The following is a 23,476-nucleotide window of genomic DNA, read 5'->3' as shown; positions in this document are numbered from 1 at the left end:
CTCTTACCAGCGGTGACTTATAGTATCTGTGCAGTATGATGATGAAATCTGTGATGGTTAACATTCCTAATGAGAAAACATATTGTTAGTTTTATATTATCGACCTGAGAGATCTTCTCTTTGCATGTATCTAACAATAATTCAATAAGAAAAAGAAAATTCAAAAAGGAAGAAAGCAGCCAGCCAATTTTAACCAATCTGCAACAAGAATTTATGGTTAGCTACCTAAAATATGCTTTTCCAATTATGTTACAGGTGAACAAATAATGTCCTGAAGCAATGATTTTATTGCTCAAAATATATTTCCGATTACCGATTAAGTATTCCAGCATTACGTTTAAGACAAAGAAAAAAGAAAACTGAGCATATAGTCACATAAGTCAGCACATGATTAAACAAGTTAAACAAGATTAAACAACATTGTCTTTCTGCATGACTGAAAAATGACAGTAAAAAGAATGAAGGAAATGCAGGTGAGAGCATGTGTGTATGTGTGTGTGTGCCAAAGCAGCAATTTCTCACCCACAAAGGTTTGCTTTTTGGTTTCCCACAATGGGGCAGCTCGAACTCCATTAGCAACCAGGGCAAAGAAAGCTTTCTTTACCTAGAAGAGAACAAAGGGTTCACAAAACAATGCTTTTTTTCAGATGCCATAAAGCATTTCTAAAGTCACTGGTGTTGAAAGCCAAAATCACAGTGAACACAATTTAACCAGGGTCCAAAATGCACTTTTTTCCACACCTGCCAATGGCAAGTGAAATTTACTGGCAATATTTTACCAGCCATGAAACTGTATTTTCACGATTTTTAATAAAACATGTCACTTACAGTAAGTACATCAGCAAGGGTCAGGCTATCATTCTTACCATTTAATATAAACCCTGTAATGTTGCAGTTTATAACAAAGTTCTTGCCAACTTGGGAGTAACATTTTATTTACTCACCAATTGTTCTCACATATGAGGCTCAGTGAGTGTTAATTTTGCACCCTGGGTGCAACATTTCTAACACAAATTTGTTTCCAGCCTCCAGTTTATAACAACTAACAAGTCATCCATTAAATGAAAACGTTTTTTATTAATGATTTCACCCTTAAATGCATACCTCGGGTCATTAGTTACCAGGGACCTTATTCCACCTTCTTTTCCTCATCCATTATTTGAAATTATGCCCACACCCCTTTAGTATTCCTCAACCTTTCTCTTATAAATTGTTTAACAATAAAAATATGTCAAAAAATTGTATTAAAAATGTTTTAACTACCAAAAGTGTATAGGGATTTTAGTGACCCGAGATATGTAATAGTGTCAAAATATACACTCACTGACATCTTTATTATGAACACTATGGTCCTAGTAAAGAGCCCAACGTGGTCTTCTGCTGTTGTAGCCCATCCGCATCATAGTTTTACGTGTTGTACATTCTGAGATGCTATTCTGCTCACTACAGTTGTACAGAGGGGTTATCTGAGTTACCATAGCCTTTCTGTCAGCTCGAACCAGTCTGGCCATTCTCTGTTGACCTCTCTCATCAACAAGGCATTTCTGTCCTCAGAACTGCTGCTCACTGGATTTTTCGTTTTGTTTTTGGCACCATTCTGAGTAAATTCTAGAGACTGTTGTGTGTGAAAATCCCATGAGATCAGCAGTTACAGAAATACTCAAACCAGCCCATCTGGCACCAAAAATCATGCCACGGTCGAAATCACTGAGATCACATTTTTCCCCATTCTGATGGTTGATGTGACATTAACTGAAGCTCCTGACCCATATCTGCATGATTTTATGCACTGCACTGCTACCACATGATTGGCTGATTAGATAATCACATGAATAGGTAGGTGTACATGTGTTCCTAATAAAGTGGTGAGTGTATATTTCCACTTGTATAACTCATATTTTTATGATTATTTCATATCTATTTATGTTTACTGTCACAGGATATCTATTTGTTTATTACAAGACAAATGAGTGCCATATTCATTTAAATGACTACTATATCATATCGATTTTCTGTGCAATGTTGGTGAATTATAAGTTTCCAATATGCGTGTAAACATACATATTATACAAGTTATTTGTTACCACAGGTTGGTGCTGTTGTTTCACTGATTGACTAAATTTACATTTGATATTGCTATTTGACAAAGAAGCAACATGGAAGCAAACTATAGCAAGTGTAACACATGAACAGTATGATATGGCTATTGATTTTGAAATCCTGAAATCCTTTAAGTTGTACATCTATTAACACTCAATAAGTGCCTGAGAAAGTACATATGTGTAACTCATGTGTAGCTCTGTATGCATTTGACAGCCATTTGAGTCTCATAAAATTTCAGTGTGGAAGTAATGAATCCGTTCTATTGTTTGTTGCATCACCTCTTTGATATAAAAAAAATAAAACACCAAAAAATAACAGAATATATTCTATTCTATTAATTTCTAATTGTCTTAAAAATGCTTTGAGTATTTTACACTATCTGGGCATTTTGTAGATCTATTTGTATATATAAGTGCCGGGTCGCTAAAGTCCCTAGGTATGTAACAATATCTGGCAAACATCCATGCATTTAAAGGCTAGTATAAAGGCAGATGAAAACTACAATAATTCCTCATTTTTGCTTTTTCTATTTCTGGCATATAAACTCCCCACTCAACATTTTTTATATATTTACAAAGCACACAGGTGCAACACTTCCTCCTTTTATAAACTTTCATTCACATTTTCAAGTAGTACAATATGACAGCACTGTGTCATTCATCCAAATTCAAGTCAAGGCATGACAACAGGATCTTAAACCTTACAGCTATGGAAGTTCTCTTCTCTGTGCCTTTAAAGTGAAATCAAAATTAAAGTTTTGCTGCTTTTAATCCATATCTTTTAGCTTTAAGTCCATTTAGATGCTAGTGTACTTCTAAACATTGACAAAATTGGTTTTTAGAACATATAAGCATTTCAAATCTGCAGTCTCTCTCTTCTGGCTAGAAAGACCCAGAAAAATTATGACTCACAATGTACTGCATTAATTTTGACCAATCAAATAATTTATAGAATGAAAACATCCCCACCCTCTCAATCTGATCAGCGTGTCTGTGTTCTAACTTGTGCTGATCATGACTTCGCAGGTGCACAATCCATGCTGTAGTGTCGCTCCAAACAGATTTTCCAATAAGAATCACTTAAAAATTTAGTTTTAAATGACTGTTATCACTTTTCAGCCATCTGAAGCCCTCACAGTGGAGGGTAATTGTCTTTGAAGTCTAATAGGGCATAGGGATGATCACTGCTGAATGGGATCATCCTAATGTGCGAATTGGATGCGAGGAAACTCACTGGAGTTTCTTCATATGTTTAATGCAGCCGTTTTTCTGGGGTTTCTTTGGACGTACAGCGTGAGTGAGTGTTCTTTATTCTTTATGTTTAGTGTATCATGATTTAAAACAAGGATGTATTTCAATGTTTTACTCGCTTGTTTCTCATTCATCTGCACTGACGTGCACAAAGGCTCAAGCTTCAACGTTAGCAAATACCACGATGCGTTGTGTTTTTTTGTAGCCTGGTTTTGTAGAAACAGATTAATTTGATTCTCAGGTCAGTGGAAAAGTGGTCAGACTTTGGCAGATTGCTTCCTGAGCTAAACACGGTCATGTCTAGAAGGGATCCCTCTCTCGTCAAGTTCTTGCGCATGCGCATTCTATTATGATGCTATGCGGCTTTTTCCGCTCACCTAACCGTATTAATGATGGAGAGCATAAAAACTTCAATAATATCAATAATATGACATTATTACTATTATTACAGAGTGACTATTTACACTAGTTGTACATACCTGCCACACAGTGCAGCTATTTGCACTCAAATAGTCTGGTGGTAACAAAGAAAGTAAAGACAAACTGCATTTTTTTTTACGAGTAGCTGTAATGGCTCACTCTGCAAGAATGGTGTGGGTGTGTTTTTGACCATGCGGATGACCTGGGATCAAATCCGTCTTTTGACCCAGTTTTCCCCATCCTGTTACCTGTCTCCACTCTTAATATTTTTTTTAATACTATATAATAATAAATAAAAATAATATAAAGTAGATTTCTTCGCAGTGATTTGGTCATGATGAAGGTCCGAGAGTTGAGTGAAAAGTTTGATCTGGGTAAAATTACAGCATGCTCATAAACTGCTTTTAATTTTAAAAACATCATATGTGTTAAATTTACAGTAAGAAGATGGCAACATATGTGCTGCAGTGATGTTCTTGGGGAAACGAGAATGGGCGGCGAGCTGTCCTCGTTGCTGCGAGTTCTGTACCTCTCGCTCCTTTCCGGTCGAATCGCAAAGAAAAATGCAACAAAAATGTGTCCAATGAGGTGCGGATGCAATCATTGTTTTATTAAAATGTAAAGTTCCATATGGGTAGATTAGAACTCAGAGTTTCTAACACAAGGGCCGAATTAGTTACCACTAGACCACCCAGTCAGATGCTTATCATAAGAACTGATTGATGTACTTCTCCACTGATCAACAATATCTCATGACCAACAGTAGCAGATGTATAGCTGAAGTTATCAAATTTGTTAAATATTTATTTTAGAGCTTGAATTGGTCATCAAGAATGACTATTCATCAAAACAGACAATTTAAAATAATCCTTTCTCCTTTAAATAAATTAACGCAGTGAAAGAATCTTGTGAGATTGATGAGGGAGGGATCCCTTCTAAACACAACCGCTGAACACCGGCTCAGACATGAGAAGCAGCAGGTGTGTGTGTGTGTGTCTGTGTGTTGCTTTGCAGGGGCTGTGATGTAAACTAAAGCCTATCGGCTGTTTTTCAAAAAGGCAGGAGCTGTTCATCCCGCCCCAACTTCATGTTTCAGTAGGAAATACGTCAACAGGCTAAAGAAAACTGTGTTTTTCAAGGCACTTCAGGGGGACTTTAAAACTTGCCCTCAGTCAAAATAAAGTCAATAGTTTAACAAGTTTTAGGGGTGTTTTGCTCCCCAACCCTAATAACTGCACATACATGATTACTGTTTAACCATGACAAACATAGCTTTATGATTGCTCCCCGTCCACCTCAAAGACACCCCATCCATTTCAATCACCAACTAAGATTTATTTACTGATGAAACATTAACCACAATGACTTGGATATCATGCTGAAACTGTGAAACAAAACTGAAAGAAAGTAACTAAACCACTATGTAGTTTGCCTGAGCATGACTGAAAGGAATAGTTCACCCAAAAAATTGTTCTACTGAACGTAGAAGAATGCACTGGACACTCTTTCCATACAATTAATGTAAATGGAGATTTGGGTTATCCAAGATCCAAAATGACCAAAAAAAAAAAAAAAACACCAAGAAGTATCATAAAAGTAGTCTATATGACTCATGCGTAATTTTCCAAGATTCTGAAGCCATGTGATAACTTTGTCTGAGGAACAGACAGGTCGTATGTCATAAGTCGACTACATTTATGATACATCTAGGGTGATTTTTTGGAAATTTGGTGCTCGAAGTCCCCATTCATTATATGAAAAAGCGTGGACAGTACATTCTTTGAGAGCATTTCTCCCTTACCAAACCATACGGGTTTGAAAAGATGTGAGGGTGGATAAATAATAAATTTCAATTTTGAACGTCATGGTTACTGGTGTAACCTCCGTTCCCTGATGGAGGGAACGAGACGTTGGTGTCGATGTAGTGACACTAGGGGTCACTCTTGGGAGCCCGAGACACCTCTGGTCTTCGATAAAAGGCCAATGAAAATTGGCGAGTGGTATTTGCATGCCACTCCCCCGAACATACGGGTATAAAAGGAGCTGGTATGCAACCACTCATTCAGGTTTTACGCTGAGGAGCCGATATAAGGTCCGGCCATTTCAGCGGGTAGTTCAGCGTTGTGGCAGGAGGGACCAACGTCTCGTTCCCTCCATCAGGGAACGAAGGTTACACCAGTAACCATGATGTTCCCTATCTGTCACTCACTCGACGTTGGTGTCGATGTAGTGACACTAGGGGTCCCTATACAAAACGCCACAAGGCTGAACTGTGTTACGTGAACTGGCGGTGTGTGGTGGGCAGACTTGCTGTGTGCCTCATAGCCAGCGCACCAGGTCGACACGTAACCTCCCCCAACACAGTTATGAGTGTCAAACGGCCCTTTTTGGGGACAAGTCGACTACCCAGAGATAGAGACAGGCTTAACGCAGTTGTGGCCTCTTTCCCCTTCTCTTTTTCCACTCACTAAAAAAGAAGGGGGATTATCTGACTGGGCCGCCAGGTCTAGTCGGGGGGTGTCCCTCCCAAGGGGAGGACACCGCGGAGACCACACCTCGCCCCAAGAGAGGGGGGGATATTTAAGTGGAAGAATACATCACATGGTCTTTCCAACCATGTGGAGAGCCTTCAAGGTAGATCCTGCCCAATGGGGGAGGAGTTACTACAACATGGAGACTGAGGGGCTCTGCCCAAGGAAGACGCAGATTGCCAGTAGGGAAACGAACTAGCGGAAGATATAGATCGCATGGGGTTAGCCTTACAGGGAACCGCCACATGCGGAGCACCTACCCCAGAACTGGGCTCTTAGTTAGCGCGTGTACTGGGCCGGCAGTGAGTCTCTCCGAAAACTCGACTGCCACAGAGCTCGGAGGAAGTCAACCAGGGAACAACTTTTGTGAACACTACTGGGAATTAACAGCGCACGTCTTCAGCTCAAAAGGAGGTGGAAGGCGCTATGTGCAAGCGATACACCCGGCCGGCTATCCCGGGCTTATCCACTTGTGTTGCGTGCCACTACCTGGGACGAAACCGGTTCCACCCGGAGGTTGTAGAACCTTGCAAAGGTGTTGGGTGTTGCCCAGCCCGCTGCTCTGCAATGTCTGTTAGAGAGGCACCTCTGGCCAGGGCCCAAGAAGCCGCTACACCACGGGTAGAATGGGCTCGTAGCCCTACCGGGGGCGGCATGTTTTGGGCGAGACATGCCATAGTTATGGCGTCAATGAGCCAGTGGGCGATCCTCTGCTTGGAGACAGCGCTTCCTTTCCGCTGTACACCAAAGCAGACAAAGAGCTGCTCAGAGATTCTAAAGCTCTGCGTGCGATCCAAATAGATGCGTAAAGCGCGCACCGGACACAGCAACGACAGGGCTGGGTCTGCCTCCTCCTGGGGCAGCGCTTGCAGGTTCACAACCTGGTCCCTAAAAGGAGTGGTGGGAACCTTGGGCACATAGCCCGGTCGGGGGTCTCAGGATCACGTGAGAATAGCCCGGACCGAAATCCAGGCACGTTTCGCTGACAGAGAACGCTTGCAGGTCACCTACCCTCTTGACGGAAGTGAGCGCAGTCAGGAGGGCAGTCTTCAAGGAGAGTGCCTTAAGCCTGGCTGACTGCAAAACTCAAAGGGGGCTCTCTGTAGACCCTGAAAAACTACAGAGGTCCGATGAGGGAACAAGGTGTGGCCTGGAGGGATTCAGCCCCCTGGCGCCTCTTAGGAACCTGATGATCAGATCATGCTTCCCTAAGGACTTACCGTCGACTGCGTCATGGTGTGCTGCTATGGCAGCAACGTACACCTTCAAGGTGGAAGGGGACAGCCTCCCTTCCAACCTCTCTTGCAGGAAGGAAAGCACTGATCTGACTGCGCACCTCTGGGGGTCTTCCTGATGGGAAGAACACCACTTAGCGAACAGACACCACTTAAAGGCATACAGGCGCCTCGTAGAGGGAGCCCTAGCCTGAGTGAACGTGTCTACCACCGCAGGTGGGAGACAGCTTAGGTCTTCCGCGTCCCGTCCAGGGGCCAGACATGGAGATTCCAGAGGTCTGGGCGTGGGTGCCCGATGGTGCCCCTTCCCTGAGAAAGAAGGGCCTTCCTCAGGGGAATTTGCCCGGGGGGAGCTGTCACGAGGAGCGTGAGGTCCGAGCACCACGTCTGGGCGGGCCAGTAGGGTGCTTACCAGGACGACCTTCTCCTCGTCCTCCCTGACCTTGCACAGGGTCTGTGCGAGCAGGCTCACTGGGGAAAACGCATATTTGCGAATGCCAGGGGACCAGCTGTGTGCCAGCGCGTCTATGCCGAGGAAGGCCTCGGTGAGGGCGTACCAGAGCGGGCAGTGGGACGATTCTTGGGAGGCGAACAGGTGCACCTGTGCCTGACTGAATCGACTCCAAATCAGCTGGACCACCTGAAGGTGGAGTCTCCACTCTCCCTTGAGGGTAACCTGTTGTTACGGCGCGTCCGCTGAAGTGTTGAGGTTGCCCAGGATGTGAGTGGCTTGCAGCGACTTGGTGCTGTTTTCTGTTTGAATGCCTTCAAACAGGCCAGCACCGACTGGGCGCGCTCGTTCGTAAGGTGCGCCGTCAAGGAGACTGAGTCCAACTCCAAACCGAGAAAAGAGATGCTCTGAACCGGGAGGAGCTTGCTCTTTTCCCAGCTGACCTGAAGCCCTAGTCGGCTGAGGTGTGAGAGCACCAGGTTCCTGTGTGCGCATAACCCGTCTCGAGAGTGAGCTAGGATTAGCCAGTCGTCGAGATAGTTGAGAATGCGAATGCCCACCTCCCTTAACGGGGCAATGGCAGCCTCTGCGATCTTCGTAAAGATGCGAGGAGACAGGGACAGGCCGAAAGGGAGGACTTGTACCGATACGCCTGACCCTCGAACGCAAACCGCAGGAAGGGTCTGTGTCGAGGAAGGATCGAGACGTGAAAGTACGCATCCTTCGGGTCTACCGCCGCGAACCAATCTTGATGCCGGACGCTCGCTAGAATGCGTCTTTGCGTCAGCATCTTGAACGGGAGTCTGTGTAAGGCCCGGTTCAGTACTCGCAGGTCCAAGATTGGCCGCAACCCACCGCCTTTTTTCGGTACTGTACCAGCGGGTGGGGCCTCGTGGCGGGGCGGAGCTTGAGGTGCCACACCACATCGTGGCCGTGCTGAGTCCGAGGACATCAAAGCACTTACCTGGCTCCTTGTGACCACCCCCGGAACAGCCTGGGACGGGGGAGGAAGAGGCCTGTCCTCATGACCCGTGGAGACTGTCACATCGGGGGCGGATTTGTGCCACAGCTGGGCGCTCAGGGTGGGAGACCGCTGCTGGAGCGCCAACCTGCCAAATGGAGTGGTGGACGGTGGTCGTGATGCCAGCCGTACACACTGAATATGTGACCCAGGGAACAAGGAAACCACTCTTGCGGAGCTCTTGAGTACTGCAGCCACTTGGGCATGCAGCGCAATTAAATGCAAAAGGTAACAAAAAGAAGATCTGCTTACCAGCTCCAGAGCAGCGGGTTTCGTTGTCCCTGGGTCGCCCGTCTCAGGGGCGCTTCGAAGACCTCCGTGGGTTCTTCGGTGCCGGCTGTGAGACGGGTGGCGTCGGCTTCCTGCGGTGGGCTCCACGCCGGGGCCGGGCCGGAGGGGCGGGCTGCGGTGGAGCCGGTGCAGTCACCGCAGGGGGACGCCCTCGGCGATGAGTAGATGGGGTGCAGGATCTTGAGCCACGCCGGGGCAGGACAAGCCGGCTAGCATCCATCTACTGCTCTACCATCGAGAACTGCTGGGCAAAGTCCTCGACGGTGTCGCCGAATAGGCCCGCCTGGGAAATGGGGGCAGCAAGGAATCGTGTCCTGTCGGCCTCACCCATCTCGACCAGGTTGAGCCAAAGGTGGTGCTCCTGGACCACTAGTGTGGCCATCGTCCGCCCGAGAGACAGTTCCTGCATCAATCCCGGGGCGGAACTACCCTCGTGCAGTTCCTTTAGCGCCTTGGCAGACTTGCAGGAGAGCCATGGCGTGCAGGGCGGAGTTGGCTTGTCCAGCAGCGCCGTAGGCTTTGACCATCAGAGATGACGTAAACCTACAGGCCTTGGACGGGGGCTTTGGGCACCCGCGCCAGGTGGCGGCGCTCTGCGGGCATAGGTGCACCGCGAGCGCCTTTATCCACCGGGGGATTGCCGAATAACCCTTGGCCGCCCCACCATCGAGGGTAGTGAGAGCGGGGAAGCTGAAAAGATCGGGACCGGGCAGTAAAAGGTGCCTCCCGCGACCTTGTCAGCTCTTCATGCACTTCCGGGAAGAAAGGAACGGGGCGGGGCGTGGCTTTGAGCGGCGCCGCGAGCCCAGGAACCAATCACCGAGCCGCGAGGGTTCAGGGAAGAGCGGTGAAATCCACTCTAACCGACGCTCGCGGCTGTCCGGGAAAGCATGTCGTCATCTCCGCATCAGCCTGTGACTGGGTGATCGACCCCGAAGGGAGGAGCCCAGCTGAGGCTTCCGACTGGACGAGCCCGCTCTCCAATGCTGCGCTCGAGAGCTCATCACTTTCGCGGGCTCCGAATAAGAGGTCGAACTCGCCGTGAGACGAGCCGGCGGACTCACCCGGAAGCCCGATCGGGGCAGACGAGCGTGCTGGGGAATGGGAGGTCCGCGGGGGGATACCCGGCGGAGGCGGTCCCATTGGGGTCCCCAAATCGCCCCCAGTGCTAGCCGCGCTGGCCTCAAACCCGTGGGTAAAAGGACCGAGGCGGGAGCCTCTGGGGTGGCTCGCTTCCTTACGAAGGCGAGCCGCGACCGCAACGTTGCCATGGACACGTTCTCGCACTGAGAATGTGACCATCCACGAACGCTGTCTCCGCGTGAGCAGTGCCCAGACACGAAAGACAGTGATCGTGACCGTTAGAAGGCGAGAGATAACGAGCACAACCAGGAATAACACACAATCGGAAAAGCATCTTTAAAAAGACGCGTCTTTAAAAAGACGTTCCGTGTGTGCACTCTTTTAGAGAAATATATACTCTTTTAGAGGGGAAAAATGCTCTTTCTGAAAATATACTCTCTAGTTTTTCTGCCGAAGCGCCCAGGGGCATTCTCTGCAGTGCACCAGTGCAGAGGAGGGAGAAGCCGCTGAAATGCGCCGTCAGATCCAGCAGGTGAATGAACAGTAGTATTCAGCTCAATGAGCATGACCGTTTGGCTCCAAAGAGAAAATCTGAATGAGTGGTTGCATACCAGCTCCCTTTATACCCGTATGTTCGGGGGAGTGGCATGCAAATACCACTCGACAATTTTCATTGGCCTTTTATCAAAGACCAGAGGTGTCTCGGGCTCCCAAGAGTGACCCCTAGTGTCACTACATCGACACCAACGTCGAGTGAGTGACAGATAGGGAACCATTCCTTTAATGACTGGCCTATTGTAAATAAATTGTCAGTAAGGCCTTTCCCTTTGCTTTCGTGTTCTGGACATCAGTACTCAATGGAGATGTACCTGTAGTGTAGTGTCAAAGACCACTAGTTTGGAGCTGGTGGGGATGAGGTCATAGCACTTTTGGGATTTCATAAAGCGCATGTAAATGTCACTGTCTGGCTCTTCAGCAGCTGAAAACAGGAAAGAACTGAATGCAGTTACAAAATAAAAATGAATACTAAAATGTCTGTTGCATCTAATGCTTATTAGATACTGCAGTTCAACTAAGATCTGGTTGAACAAGCAATTTCTATCAAATACATAGTTTGCAGCTGATTCAAAGACATGCAGTACAAAGCGTACAGTTTACATACAACAAACCAATATTTAAGAGCAGGACAACATTGAAATTGAATTAGATAATTCAGACTTCTAGACATTTAAATGGTTGTGCAAGGAGCATATTAAGAGACAGGAGGAAAAATGACCATAATAATTTACCTTCATCATCAAGTTCAAGTTTTTCCAGTAAGCCCTCATAAATTCCACAACTCTAAGACAGAAAAACAAAAGCTGATGACTTCATTAAGAATCACTTTCTTCAAGTTAGTCACTTTTCACTTTTTCTATAGAGTGGTTTTCATCCATATTTCAGTTCTCCTTATCTTCCACTCAAAAGCAGAATGATCCTGAGTTTATATAATGTTCCCCAGGCACAGCGTTCAATAAAACCGAGGCCACATTAAGGATTCATTATGCGAAAAAGTGAAATATTAATACTGCGGAGGTGACATTGGAACACTCCGAGTCTAGTTCGGCTATCGTTATTTACCTTTCCGTATTTCCAGTGCAGGAACACTATTTGCAGGTAGAGTACTTCATATTAAATACATTATGTCAAATGTATAAACCCATAACTCTGCCCTAGATATAACTCTGCCGCTCTCTACTGTCAGACAACAAAGTGAAAGCATCAAACAACGCAATGCGAATCATTCATTCATGGCTCGCAAGTCAACGAAACCATAAAAACTGACTGGCAGCGATATGTGGCATGATGCTCACAATGCAGTCTAGGAAGGTAGCTCACTTTGAGACAGCCATGTGTGGTTGCTGGCATTAAGACATGCTCAAGTGAAAGCCATAAATGCATTCAAAATTTATGGGCTCTGCAGACGAAAATGTGCAAGTTTGAATAAAACTTGATCATGTATCATTTAAATGGTCACGGACGCCTCCACAGATACCGCTGGATGTACACAAAATGTTTGGAAAATGCAATACATGCAAGAAAAGAAGATTTTCGAATAATTATAAAAGAGCTTGACCTGGACAGTTAAATAATATTTATGTATTTAATCCAAAATATATCCAAATCCATGTATTTTTACCATATATTTTTTTTATATAAATTAATTTGCAATGGTTTTTGAGACAGGTGTACATTTATTTATGCATCATTGCTTGGAAGAAAATTATTATGGATAGTGAATATTAAAATAAAATGTTATTAATCATGTCTTTGTATGTCATTCATTATTCAAATAAAATATTTTTTTCAAATATTATGTAGAGGGAACGAGATGTCATTAAAAGTCGTGGCCACGAGAAAAGGATGTCGTTCCCTCAACATATTATCTAGTGGCCACAACATATTATTAAGTTCCCACGAGTTAATATGGCCTGTCCATGACAAAACTAAGTGAACCGAACCCGTCCCTTCCAAGTATAGACATCACATTGTTGCAGTAATGTTCTCAACAAAATTACATCTCTCTCTCTCAAAAAAAAAAAAAAAAAAAAAAGTTTAACTAATTAACTCTGACTAATCCTTTACAGCTAAAAAGTCTATAAGGAGCATTAAGCCAAAAGAAATGGACACGTAAATGCAGGCATCAAATGGTCAAGACTGCCTGTACTTGAGCCCTGCTGGTGCACATTGCTGACACTAAGATACAGCACTCTGTGGTAACTGTCCATAAATATATGTTGTGTAATTTTTAATAATGTTTGTAAACAAGAAAAAGCTTTAGCCCAACAATATGTTGTCATTGAAAGACGTTTCAAACTAAGTGGCTGTAGATAATCAACCAAACTTCTATGGCTTTTTTATGCTTATCTTGTACCCTGAAACCCATGAATCCATTTACGCTTGCACACGTTCAGCGCATGTTGCGCCATGTTTAACAATCAAATATTGGTTCTTGTGTGTCTCATTACTAGGGATGGGATGATATGGTTATCTCACGATTCAGTTCGATACGCAATGCAAGGTTCACGATTCAATCTCATTTTGATATAATACTTAAATGACGAACCATGACAGAAAATTGTGTTTTTTTATTTTATTTTTTTATGTCTGAGCATAATACACATTATAATTTATCATCAAAGTAAAGTTCTTTAATACAGAAAGTTTATAAATGCTTAGAAGTTCAAATAATAAGAGTTTTTAATATTTACATTTTCTATTCAGTGGTAGGAAAATCACTATATGCACATTTGAGCAGATATGAAATCAAGGGACAAACATTCTTTTTAAATTATTAACATTATTAATTACTCATTTTGTTTTGCTTTTCTGCACACGTTAGGCCTTGCACTAATGTTTGACCTGACAAAACACGAAACAAAATGCGTAAATATATAATGTCATAGAAGTGGTGTACCAGGTTAAGGTGACAGGGTTTTTTTCAGGCAATTGCCAAATTCAAATATATTTTCTAAAAAAAATAGTCAAACCATTTTGTTTTATTTAATAAAAGTTTAATTTATAGAATGATTTACTTTTTACTCTTTTAAATCTTTTTCATGACTGAAAAGTCAAGGGACATGTTTGTCACATATTTTGATGACTCATGTGTTGTTAATATAACAATAATATTAAAAAAGATAAACAAAACTGGTGAGAACTTTTAGTCAGAAAAAGATTCTGCAAGCTTTTTACACAGTTTGAAAGTGATACCATATGAATTTACAATATGAAAAAGGTTTTACAGTAGGCCTGGTAACAATAATTGCAGTTACTAAGGTATTTTGGCAGAAAATATTTGTTGCCATGGTAAAATGTTTAAACATTTGTGAATAATAGTTTCAACAGAACAGATAAGATCAATAAATTAGTGTCAAGCTGACCATTGTTCGTCATACTGATATTATGTTTATTTAACTAGGAAAAATTTACTGCATGACACGCAGTACAGAGTGATTGTTTGTAAGCAACTCACTTATCCCACTTTGACAGACAGTTTAAAGTGTATACTGCTTATCTTCACTGCTTCATCAATTCGTAACTTTTTTCCTGACTTTTTCTCAACCGGCGGGTGTCGTGTGAGGAGATGTCGTCTTATTAAGAGTGACTCAATACTTTGAACTTGCCCACATTACGCTTTGTTTGCACTCTTTCTGATACTTTGTAATCATTCCGTTTGGCGAGTGTACATGGTAACCGTTGGCCGCACCACCTTCGCACTTCCGCTTCGCTTGATATCGCGGTGAGAGGGCGAGTCATTCAAATTATATTGTGGAAATTTGGAAAACAGCTGAAAAACAGTCATGGTCAGCATGAAAGCATGGAAGAGAGCACTGAACAGAGAGCATTTGCTCTGAGCAATTTAAGTTACTTTTACTAAGGAAATAATTACACAAATATTACATTACTGTGCAACCTAATTTGGACCCATAGTTTAAGAAATGCTGCACTATAAGAAAAGATCATGGGGGGGCCTGGTTAGCTCAGCAAGTAAAGACGCTAACTACCACACCTGGAGTCACAAGTTCGAATCCAGGGCATGCTGAGTGACTCCTGTCAGGCTTCCTAAGCAACCAATTGGCCTGGTTGCTAGGGTGGGTAGAGTCAGGTTGATTTAACCTCCTTGTGGTGGACATGATGTGGTTCTCGCTCTCATTGTGCATGGATGCTGCGGAGAATAGCGTAAAGCCTCCACACGCGCTAGGTCTCCGCGGTAACGCACTCAACAAGCCACGTGACGATGCGCGGACTGACGGTCTCAGACACGGAGGCAACTGAAATTCATCCTCCACCACCCGGTTTGAGGTGAGTCACTACACCACCACGAGGACATAGTGCACATTGGGAATTGGGCATGCCAAATTGGGGAGAAAAAGGGGTGAAAAAAAAAGATCACAAACAAATGAGTCTTCAGAAATAGTGGGCTACATTCAGGCTGGTCAGGTGCAGAACAAGCAATAAAACTGAACAGAACCTGTCCTGAAAAAGTATGTGAAAGTGTATATTTTATTTTTAAATATTTTTTTTTGTCATCATTATTATAATCACATTTAACTTTTTGAAAATATAAAAAGTCTACATTCTATCAATTAATATTGTATCATAAAATGATATATATAATAATTATATGAGCTGTCAATGTTTGAAATAATGTGTACAATTTACAAGTAATAACATTTAGTTTACATTAATTTGCATAACAAATGCTACAATGGCACTGTCACTTTAAGAGTCACAGACTCGCACAGCTGTTGCGGTTCATTTATAAACAAGAGAGAATTCTAATTTTTTTAGCACATCCGTGCTATGTCTAATAAAAATATATTTCTTTTTACTTTTTTATCTGACTGTAAAGAACAGATAGGATGTTAAAAGACACATTATTCAATAAAAGTGGAGTGCGGGATCTCATCTTTGATGGACACACATTACACGGAAGAAATGTTCTGATTTAATTTCAAGCACTTTTCAACAAAACAAGGCGATTTACCAGGTATCCAGTTCTTAAATTTCTAAAAGCTAAATTCAAGCACTTTAAGCACTTCAAGGACCTTGTGTAAACTCTGTAAACAGAGTAGAAAATAAGGGCAGTAGAGTAAAATCAAGTGATAGAGGGATTATGATGTTTGACGAATCATTTAATTTATGATCACATGGACAGAAAACAATGTTGCAAATTTAGAAATATCACATTTTGCCTCGATATGGTTCACAATTTTTGGGGGTTATTATGTATCGAAATTCGATATATCGTCCCATCCCTACTCATGACCAGTACTGATCTGCCAAGTTTGAATATGTGCAAGTTTTATTCACTTTCCGGTCTATCATTGGTTGGAGTAACAGGTAGTCTTGGCCCAAACTCACGTCATGGGTTCAGTGAGACAGTGTTGTTATGGCTGGCTCATTTGGGCCACTCAAACAAACAGACTGCAATTTTACTTGGCGCATGTGGTGCAGAATTTACACACTTTACTTTTGGTTTTTCAAATATTGTAAAGCCAAGAAAACACAATGTGAAGTTGTTCACTCACCTGGTGTGAGGTAGAGTTAAAGGTGTACGAGGCGATAGGGGGTTTGGAGGAGGAGGAGGGGGTCAGGCTGAAGCGCTGACCTGTATCAGGGGGAGATGAGAAAGAGCGGGTGCGCCGTTCCTCCACACTTTCCGGTGGATCGGGAGTCTCCAAAGGGAAGACTGGTGGAACTGGACTCTGCGTCGGGGTGGTTGGGGTAGTGGAAAGTCCAGAACCTGTGAGGCACATCAGTACAGAAGACAATGAAGTACTGAATTTGCAGAGTGGATTTAGTTCAGTATCATTAATTTTATGTTAAATTAGGGGAGTAGCACATTTTGTGCAAATGTAACTTAGTGGCATCATAGGAAAGAAATGCAGAAAAAAACTGCCAGAGTAGAGCTGATATGTACAAGATGTGTGCACATCATGTCGGAATTACCATAATTACTAGTTTCTGAGTTGTAAAAACCTTTCACGTCTTTGTCGAACTTGAATTACAAGTTAGAAATTTGAAATTTTGCTAAAGCTCCAACTTCTCCCAATTGAATGTTGTGTCGTCATATAAAACAACCAAAATGGCAGCATCTTCAACAGTTACAAATAGCCAGGGAACTTCACATATTACTGTTTCATGTAATTTTATTTGGTGATCCATTTTGGTGCTATAAACATTGCCACAGAAACAAACTGTATCTGAGTCAGAGTACATCTTCACCCTTAAAGACTAATTAACCAAAACTAAAAGAAATGATCAAAACCTTAACTACAACTAGATACACATTCCAATGAACTGGACAGAAGTAGTGTTAGTTATAGAGGTTAGTTATTCCTGCTTATTGACCAGAGATACCAACTGCAAACATGTGTCTCATATGACACATGCACTGATATATTGAATATTTTTTACAAATTAACATGTTATTTGATCTCTGAGGAAGCTTCAGAGCCACAGCATGAATCAGTACATTCCTTTAATTTCATTCAAGTGTTAAATGATGACTGAACACTGTATGTTCAAACGTCTCTGCTATTGAGGCATTTGGCTACAAATAAAAATCATCTTCATCTAATGGGGTTCCCAACTGAATGATGAGTTTTAGGTTGGCAAATGTGTATGGCAGAGTTTGGGCTGTGTAGGCAAAATTGTAAAATTATTCAGAAGATGTGTATTCATCATTTGGATATGAGATGACATGTTATTTAATTCATAAAATATGTCACTGTAATTTATCTGTGTTCTCTTGACAGTGGAATTAGCCGTGACAAGCCCCCTTGTTATATTGGAATGAGGGAGCACTTAGCTGCAAGTAAACTACACAAACTACAGCTCTCAAATGATTTGACTAAAATTAATTGTACTAAACTGAACTGCTATTATTTTGTAATTCACTGCAGTTATACTAGTGTTTAATGCAAATATACATAACCGAACTGTAGAAGTACTACACTGACCTGCAATTGTACAGCAGTGCACTAAGGCTCTGCGACAGGACAATGTAATCAGATATTGACGATATCTGACAAATATCCCGATGCCGATATGGACGCTCATTGACAGATGATGTCCGGCAATAACGGGAAATGACAAAACCATGGAGCTGGGAAGTCGGCAAAAATACTGAATAGTAGCTCAGGGTTTAAAATTATTACCTGCTGGGAGACACAACCTGCCAAATGCGGGTTGTCTATTTCATGTGCAGTAGAGGGTAATTTTGCTCATCTCTCCACCACAGTGGTGAGTAACCAGCAAGACGTTTCAGAGTGACACATGACAAAATATGCTGTTAGACAGAAAGGCATGTGCTAGAAGAAACAGCCTTTCTCATATTTTTAACAACAGACAACAGAAAAGCCATCGATGCACATGTCTGATTCGTTGTTTATTCAGTCTCATGGAACACGCGCATGTAAAGAGTTCTTACTCTTTCTTCTCTATTTCAGTCGCCTGATACTGTTTGCAAGAATGGTGTAGTCTATGATAATGCTGCAAATGACCTAAGACATTCTCAGGATGTGCTCGTAGTTAAGTTTATTTCCAGGGAGCAGTTCAAGCTTAATGTGCATTGTAAACCCTAATCTGCAGGTTCACAAATCATAAAATAATATTAAAACACCTTGCACCTAAAATGTATTTATATTTCAATTATCATTATTATTATGTGTACATTTATAATTTTCTTTAGATCTTAATTTGTATAAGTAATTTTCCACCTGTTGTTATAGACGGATACTGGGATGACGGCAAATGAGAGTTGGTTAAATACAAATTTTTTGACCACTTCATTATTTTAATTGCTTTTTTGTTTAGTTTGAAATGTAAAAATATTACATACACCCTCGGCAGTGGGGACAAGGGAGTTTATGATGTAATCAGATATTGCGATATTTTTTTTATAAAAATATCGTGAACATATTTCTTGTAGATCGCCCAGCCCTACAGTGCACTATATCAGTACTGCAGTTAAAAGGCACTGTACGTGCAGTACAGTTTGTCATTGTGCAGTACAGCATCATTGTAAAATACAAAACTGCACTTTTTACTGCATAGATTGCAGTAATTCTACAATCAGACAGCAATTTTACTGCAGTTCATTTTGATAAGGGTAGGGCCAGAGGAACTTCATGCATGCACTGGGGACACTAATTCCAAATGAAAAAATTTAATTTACATTTTTGCATTTGGCAGATGTTTTTATCCAAAGCGACTAACAGGCTATTCAAGATGTAAGGTTTGTTTGTTCCCTGGAAACCAAACCCATCCCCTTGGTGTTTTTAGCGACATGTTCTACCAGTTTTGTGAGTTTGGACGTGGATTAAACAATAGAAAGATGGAGGTATTGATACTGGGGAGAATGGTGGCTCCTTTGTCATACAGTATTCCCACACAAGTATTGCACCAGACGCATCACTTCAGTTTCTAATGCCTTTTTGGGTTGGGATTCAGGGAAGTCTCCTTTGCTGTAATAAGGTTGGTTGATCTCTCCCACTAGAATTCACATTTGGAGCATATTGGCTGGTTGGTATGACAAATGCGCTACAGGTTTTCTCTGCCACCACTTCCCTTGTCATGACAACAGAGTAGCTTGGCTTAGTTCAACTTCTTTGGGCAATTTTTTAGGAGATGGCAGCAACATTCATGGCCTACCACTGTTTCTTGGTGGCTGAGAGGCTATCCTGAACTTCATCAACTTTCATTTCTTTTTTTTCTTTTTCAATTAAAATTTTTTATTGATTCATAGACATATCACAAAGAAAAAAACACAATATATATACATTGGATCACATTTAACATTTAACCCCCACTATTATTTAAGTGCCCAAAACTTCACACACAAATCTCTGAACCTTCAACCAAAATTCTTGGATCTTAACACACCCCCAAAAAATATGGGTTGTGTCTCCATCTTCTGATTGGCATCGCCAGCAGGTGGGTGTGTCTTTAAGACCAAGCCTGTACAATCTAGAGGGTGTCCAATAGAATCTATGTAAAATCTTGAATTGCATAAGGCGCACCCTTGCATCTCTAGATGCAGACTTGACGTTTTTTGGAATACTAGCCCACACTCCCTCCTCCAATACCAAGTTTAAATCTTTCTCCCATAATCTCTTGATAGAAGTTAAAGCTCCGACCCGCAGACTCTGAATTATCAGGGAGTAATACACTGATGCCTCATGACCTTTTCCAAAAGCAGTAATCACCTCTCCCAGAGTAACTGCTGTTTTAGGGGGGTGTGTGATACTCCCAAAAACAATACAGAGCAGGTGGCGTAGTTTTATAGATATAAAAGGATCTCAACACTCCACTCTCATATAGGTCACTGAGTGTACCCCCCTCACAATCCACTCTGACCAGCAGAAAAATAACTTATTTATACATAACTTAGGGTTTAGCCATATGCTTGAGGCAACATTTAAATAAATATCCGAATTAAACACTCTGGACACTTTTGTCCATACCGAGTGCAAATGCAAGATAACGGGGTGTAACTTAACTTCTCCGATTAGTTTGATAGAAAGGCTTTGCAATGGCAAAATAGGGACAAGAACTTCCTATTCTATACAAAACCATGGAACCAATGAGCCAAATGTCTGAGACCGAATGCATAATAATAAAACAAAATCTTGGGTAGGCCTAGCCCACCTTTGTCAATCAGCCTATGTAACTTATTAAAATGTAATCTAGGACGCTTACCATTCCAAATGAAGGACTTCGCTATGCTATCAAATTGCTTGAAATAAGAGAGGGGGGATATCTATAGGGAGAGATTGTAACAGGTAGTTACATTTTGGAATACAATTCATTTTAATAACATTAACCTTCCCAATCATAGATAAATGTAATGAAGCCCACCTGCCCACATCGCTCGAAAACCTTTTTATTAAGGAGTCAAAATTAACTCTAACTAAATCAGACAAATTTGCTGGGAATAAAATGCCCAAATACTTAATGCCCTGTTTGGGCCACTGGAAGGCGCCCAGCTGGAAAGCCGTTACTGGGCTGTACGCTGTCAGAGACAAAGCTTTGGATTTAGACCAATTGACTCTGTATCCTGAGAATTTAGAAAAGGAATTAATAATTCTATGGAGGCAAGGCATAGATCTAATTGGGTCGGAGATGAATAATAAAATATAATCTGCGTAAAGCAAAAGTACCACACGTCCCGCCACCACCCCTGGAAAATCATCTTCCCTTCTTATCACGGATGCTAATGGTTCAGGCCAAGACAGAACAATAATGGGGAAAGAGGGCAACCCTGCCGGGTGCCCCTGTCCAGAGTAAAATAATCTTAAATTAATCCATTTGTTTGTACCGCCGCTACCAGGTGTCTATAAAGTAACTTAATCCATCCAATAAAAGTATTCCCGAACCTGTATATTTCCAAAATCTTAAAAAGATAATCCCATTCTACCATATCAAACGCCTTTTCGGCCTCAAGTGAGATTTTTTGATGAATGAGGCATACTGTATGATCCGACCCCTAAGAATCACCTTAAGTGACTCCCAAGCCACTCCCACAGAGGAAACTGAGGACCAGTTGGTCTCCATATAAACATTGATTTCAGCCTTTAGCATTTGTTGGAATTCAGGATTTTGCAAAAGGTATACATTAAAGCAGCAACTATATGATTTCTTTTTCTCCATTTGTGACAATACCTCTAAACTCACCAGGGTGTGATCTGAGTCTAAAATGTTTCCAATTGAACAATCAACAACAGATGAAATGAGGGACTTGGATATATATATATATATATATATATATATATATATATATATATATATATATATACAGTATATATATATATATATATATATATAAATATATATAAATATATATATAATCTATTCTAGAATAAATCTTATGGACTGATGAAAAAAATGTATAGTCCCTTCCAGATGGGTTCAAAAGTCTCCAAATATCTGTAAGACCAAGATTTTTACACATCCTGTGAAGCGTCAATGTTGCTCTAGGGGGCTTACACACTTTTGCTTCACTGTGATCAAGGACTGAATCCATCAAAAGATTAAAGTCTCCTCCCAATATTATATCATGAGGGGTGTCAGCGGCCTGCAACATCCCTTCAAGATCTATAAAAAAGCCCTGATCATCAATGTTAGGTGTGTAAATATTAGCCAAAATCAACCTTTGCCCCTGAATTTCTGCTAAAACAATAATGATTCTTCCTAATTTATCTTTAATCTTTTTGAGACATTTGAATTGTAGATGTTTACTTATCAATGTAATGACTCCTCTGCTCTTAATTGAGCCAGCACTAAAGAAAACATGTCCACCCCATATCTTCCCAAATTTTTCAGCTACCTGCGGGGAAAGATGTGTTTCTTGAAGAAACACTATATCATATTTCTTATGCTTAAGAAGAGAAAAAACATTCCTTCTTTTTATGGGGTGCCCCAACCCATTCACATTCCACGTGGAGAGAAACAATCTGCTCATATTAACATTTGACATTTTGACATATTAGAAAAAATAGATTGTATGTCAAAAATAAAATTATAAAGACCATATTCCAACATTAGTGCAACAATCAAAACCCGAACTTCCCCCAGAACAAAAAAAACAGAAAAAAGAAAAACATGTGCATTAACCCCACGCACGACAGCACCAACCGGTGCCCATCCCTCTATACCAAACAGTCCATGTACGCCTACGAGAACCTCCATGACAACTTTGCTGTCAGATTGCTCAAGTCTGGTGCTTCTATACAAATTTTGTGAGACAGAATTACACAACAGAAAATAATCTATAAAACAAACTCCAGCCAATAGGAGGCATAAGCACAAAGAGCGTGTAGATTCATCCACATAACTGTCCCGGAGGTGTGTTATTCCACAAAACAAACTCCAGCCGCTAGGCGGAACCAGCACAAAAAGAAACAAAAAAAGGTGCTCAGCTTCCTCGGACAGTCAAGTGAATGTTCAGTGAGTCAGGCCCTCTTGGCTGTTACATGAGTGCAACAACTGACCTAATCACTCCAATGTCCTGCAAGAAATATTATACAAAACAAACTCCAGCCAATAGGAGACATAAGCACAAAGTGTGTCAGGCCCACTCAGCTGCAACATGAGAACCACAAATAACTTACTCAGTCATTGACTTTATGAAAGACATTGCTTGCAGTGGGCAGGTAAATATTTTGCGGCCATCCTTAGAATCTATTCTCAATTTGGCCGGGCACATCAGTGCAAAAGCGATCTTCCGTTGATGTAAGAGTTTCTTGCATTCCTTGAATCTATCACGTTTCTCTCTTGTCGAATTCGCAAAGCCTGGGAACAAGAAAATGCTGTGGTTCTTCCAAGAAAGCCTTCCTTTACTCCTCGCCTCGCGTAAGACAAGATCTTTATCGGATGATCTCAGAAATTTGGCCAGAATTGATCGGGGCCTGTCTCCCTCCGCGAATCTCCGAGCCGTAACTCTGTGAGCTCGCTTGATTTCCAGCTTATGGCCTGTTATGTCGAGCAGATTCGGGAAGAGCCTGTCTAGGAATTTCACCATATCTCGGCCTTCTTCGTCCTCA

General features: G+C 41.9%; 1 protein-coding gene across 9 annotated transcripts in view; it reads right to left on the bottom strand.

Annotated features, from left to right (window-relative positions):
* The window catches only part of LOC127441655 (5'-AMP-activated protein kinase subunit gamma-1-like), a 79,546-nt gene that overhangs the window by 22,578 nt on the left and 33,492 nt on the right, over window positions 1-23,476 (bottom strand). For 7 of the 9 annotated variants that reach the window (XR_007897346.1, XR_007897347.1, XM_051699286.1 and 4 more), the window contains 5 exons: window positions 16,460-16,674; window positions 11,675-11,726; window positions 11,255-11,364; window positions 523-604; window positions 8-66 (listed from right to left, as the gene is read on the bottom strand). Coding sequence is in view for 7 of the 9 variants with exons in the window: in XM_051699286.1 (XP_051555246.1) it covers window positions 8-66; window positions 523-604; window positions 11,255-11,364; window positions 11,675-11,726; window positions 16,460-16,674 (518 nt within the window). In the remaining 2 variants the exon portion in view is untranslated. The remainder of the gene's footprint in view (window positions 1-7; window positions 67-522; window positions 605-11,254; window positions 11,365-11,674; window positions 11,727-16,459; window positions 16,675-23,476) is intronic. The other 2 variants (XM_051699290.1, XM_051699289.1) reach the window with 2 other exon arrangements.

This window comes from Myxocyprinus asiaticus, chromosome 5 (genome assembly GCF_019703515.2).
Source record: "Myxocyprinus asiaticus isolate MX2 ecotype Aquarium Trade chromosome 5, UBuf_Myxa_2, whole genome shotgun sequence".
In the NCBI taxonomy this organism is placed as follows: domain Eukaryota; kingdom Metazoa; phylum Chordata; class Actinopteri; order Cypriniformes; family Catostomidae; genus Myxocyprinus; species Myxocyprinus asiaticus.
Note: the sequence above shows the minus strand (reverse complement) of the source record. Positions and strands in the feature narration are given on the sequence as shown.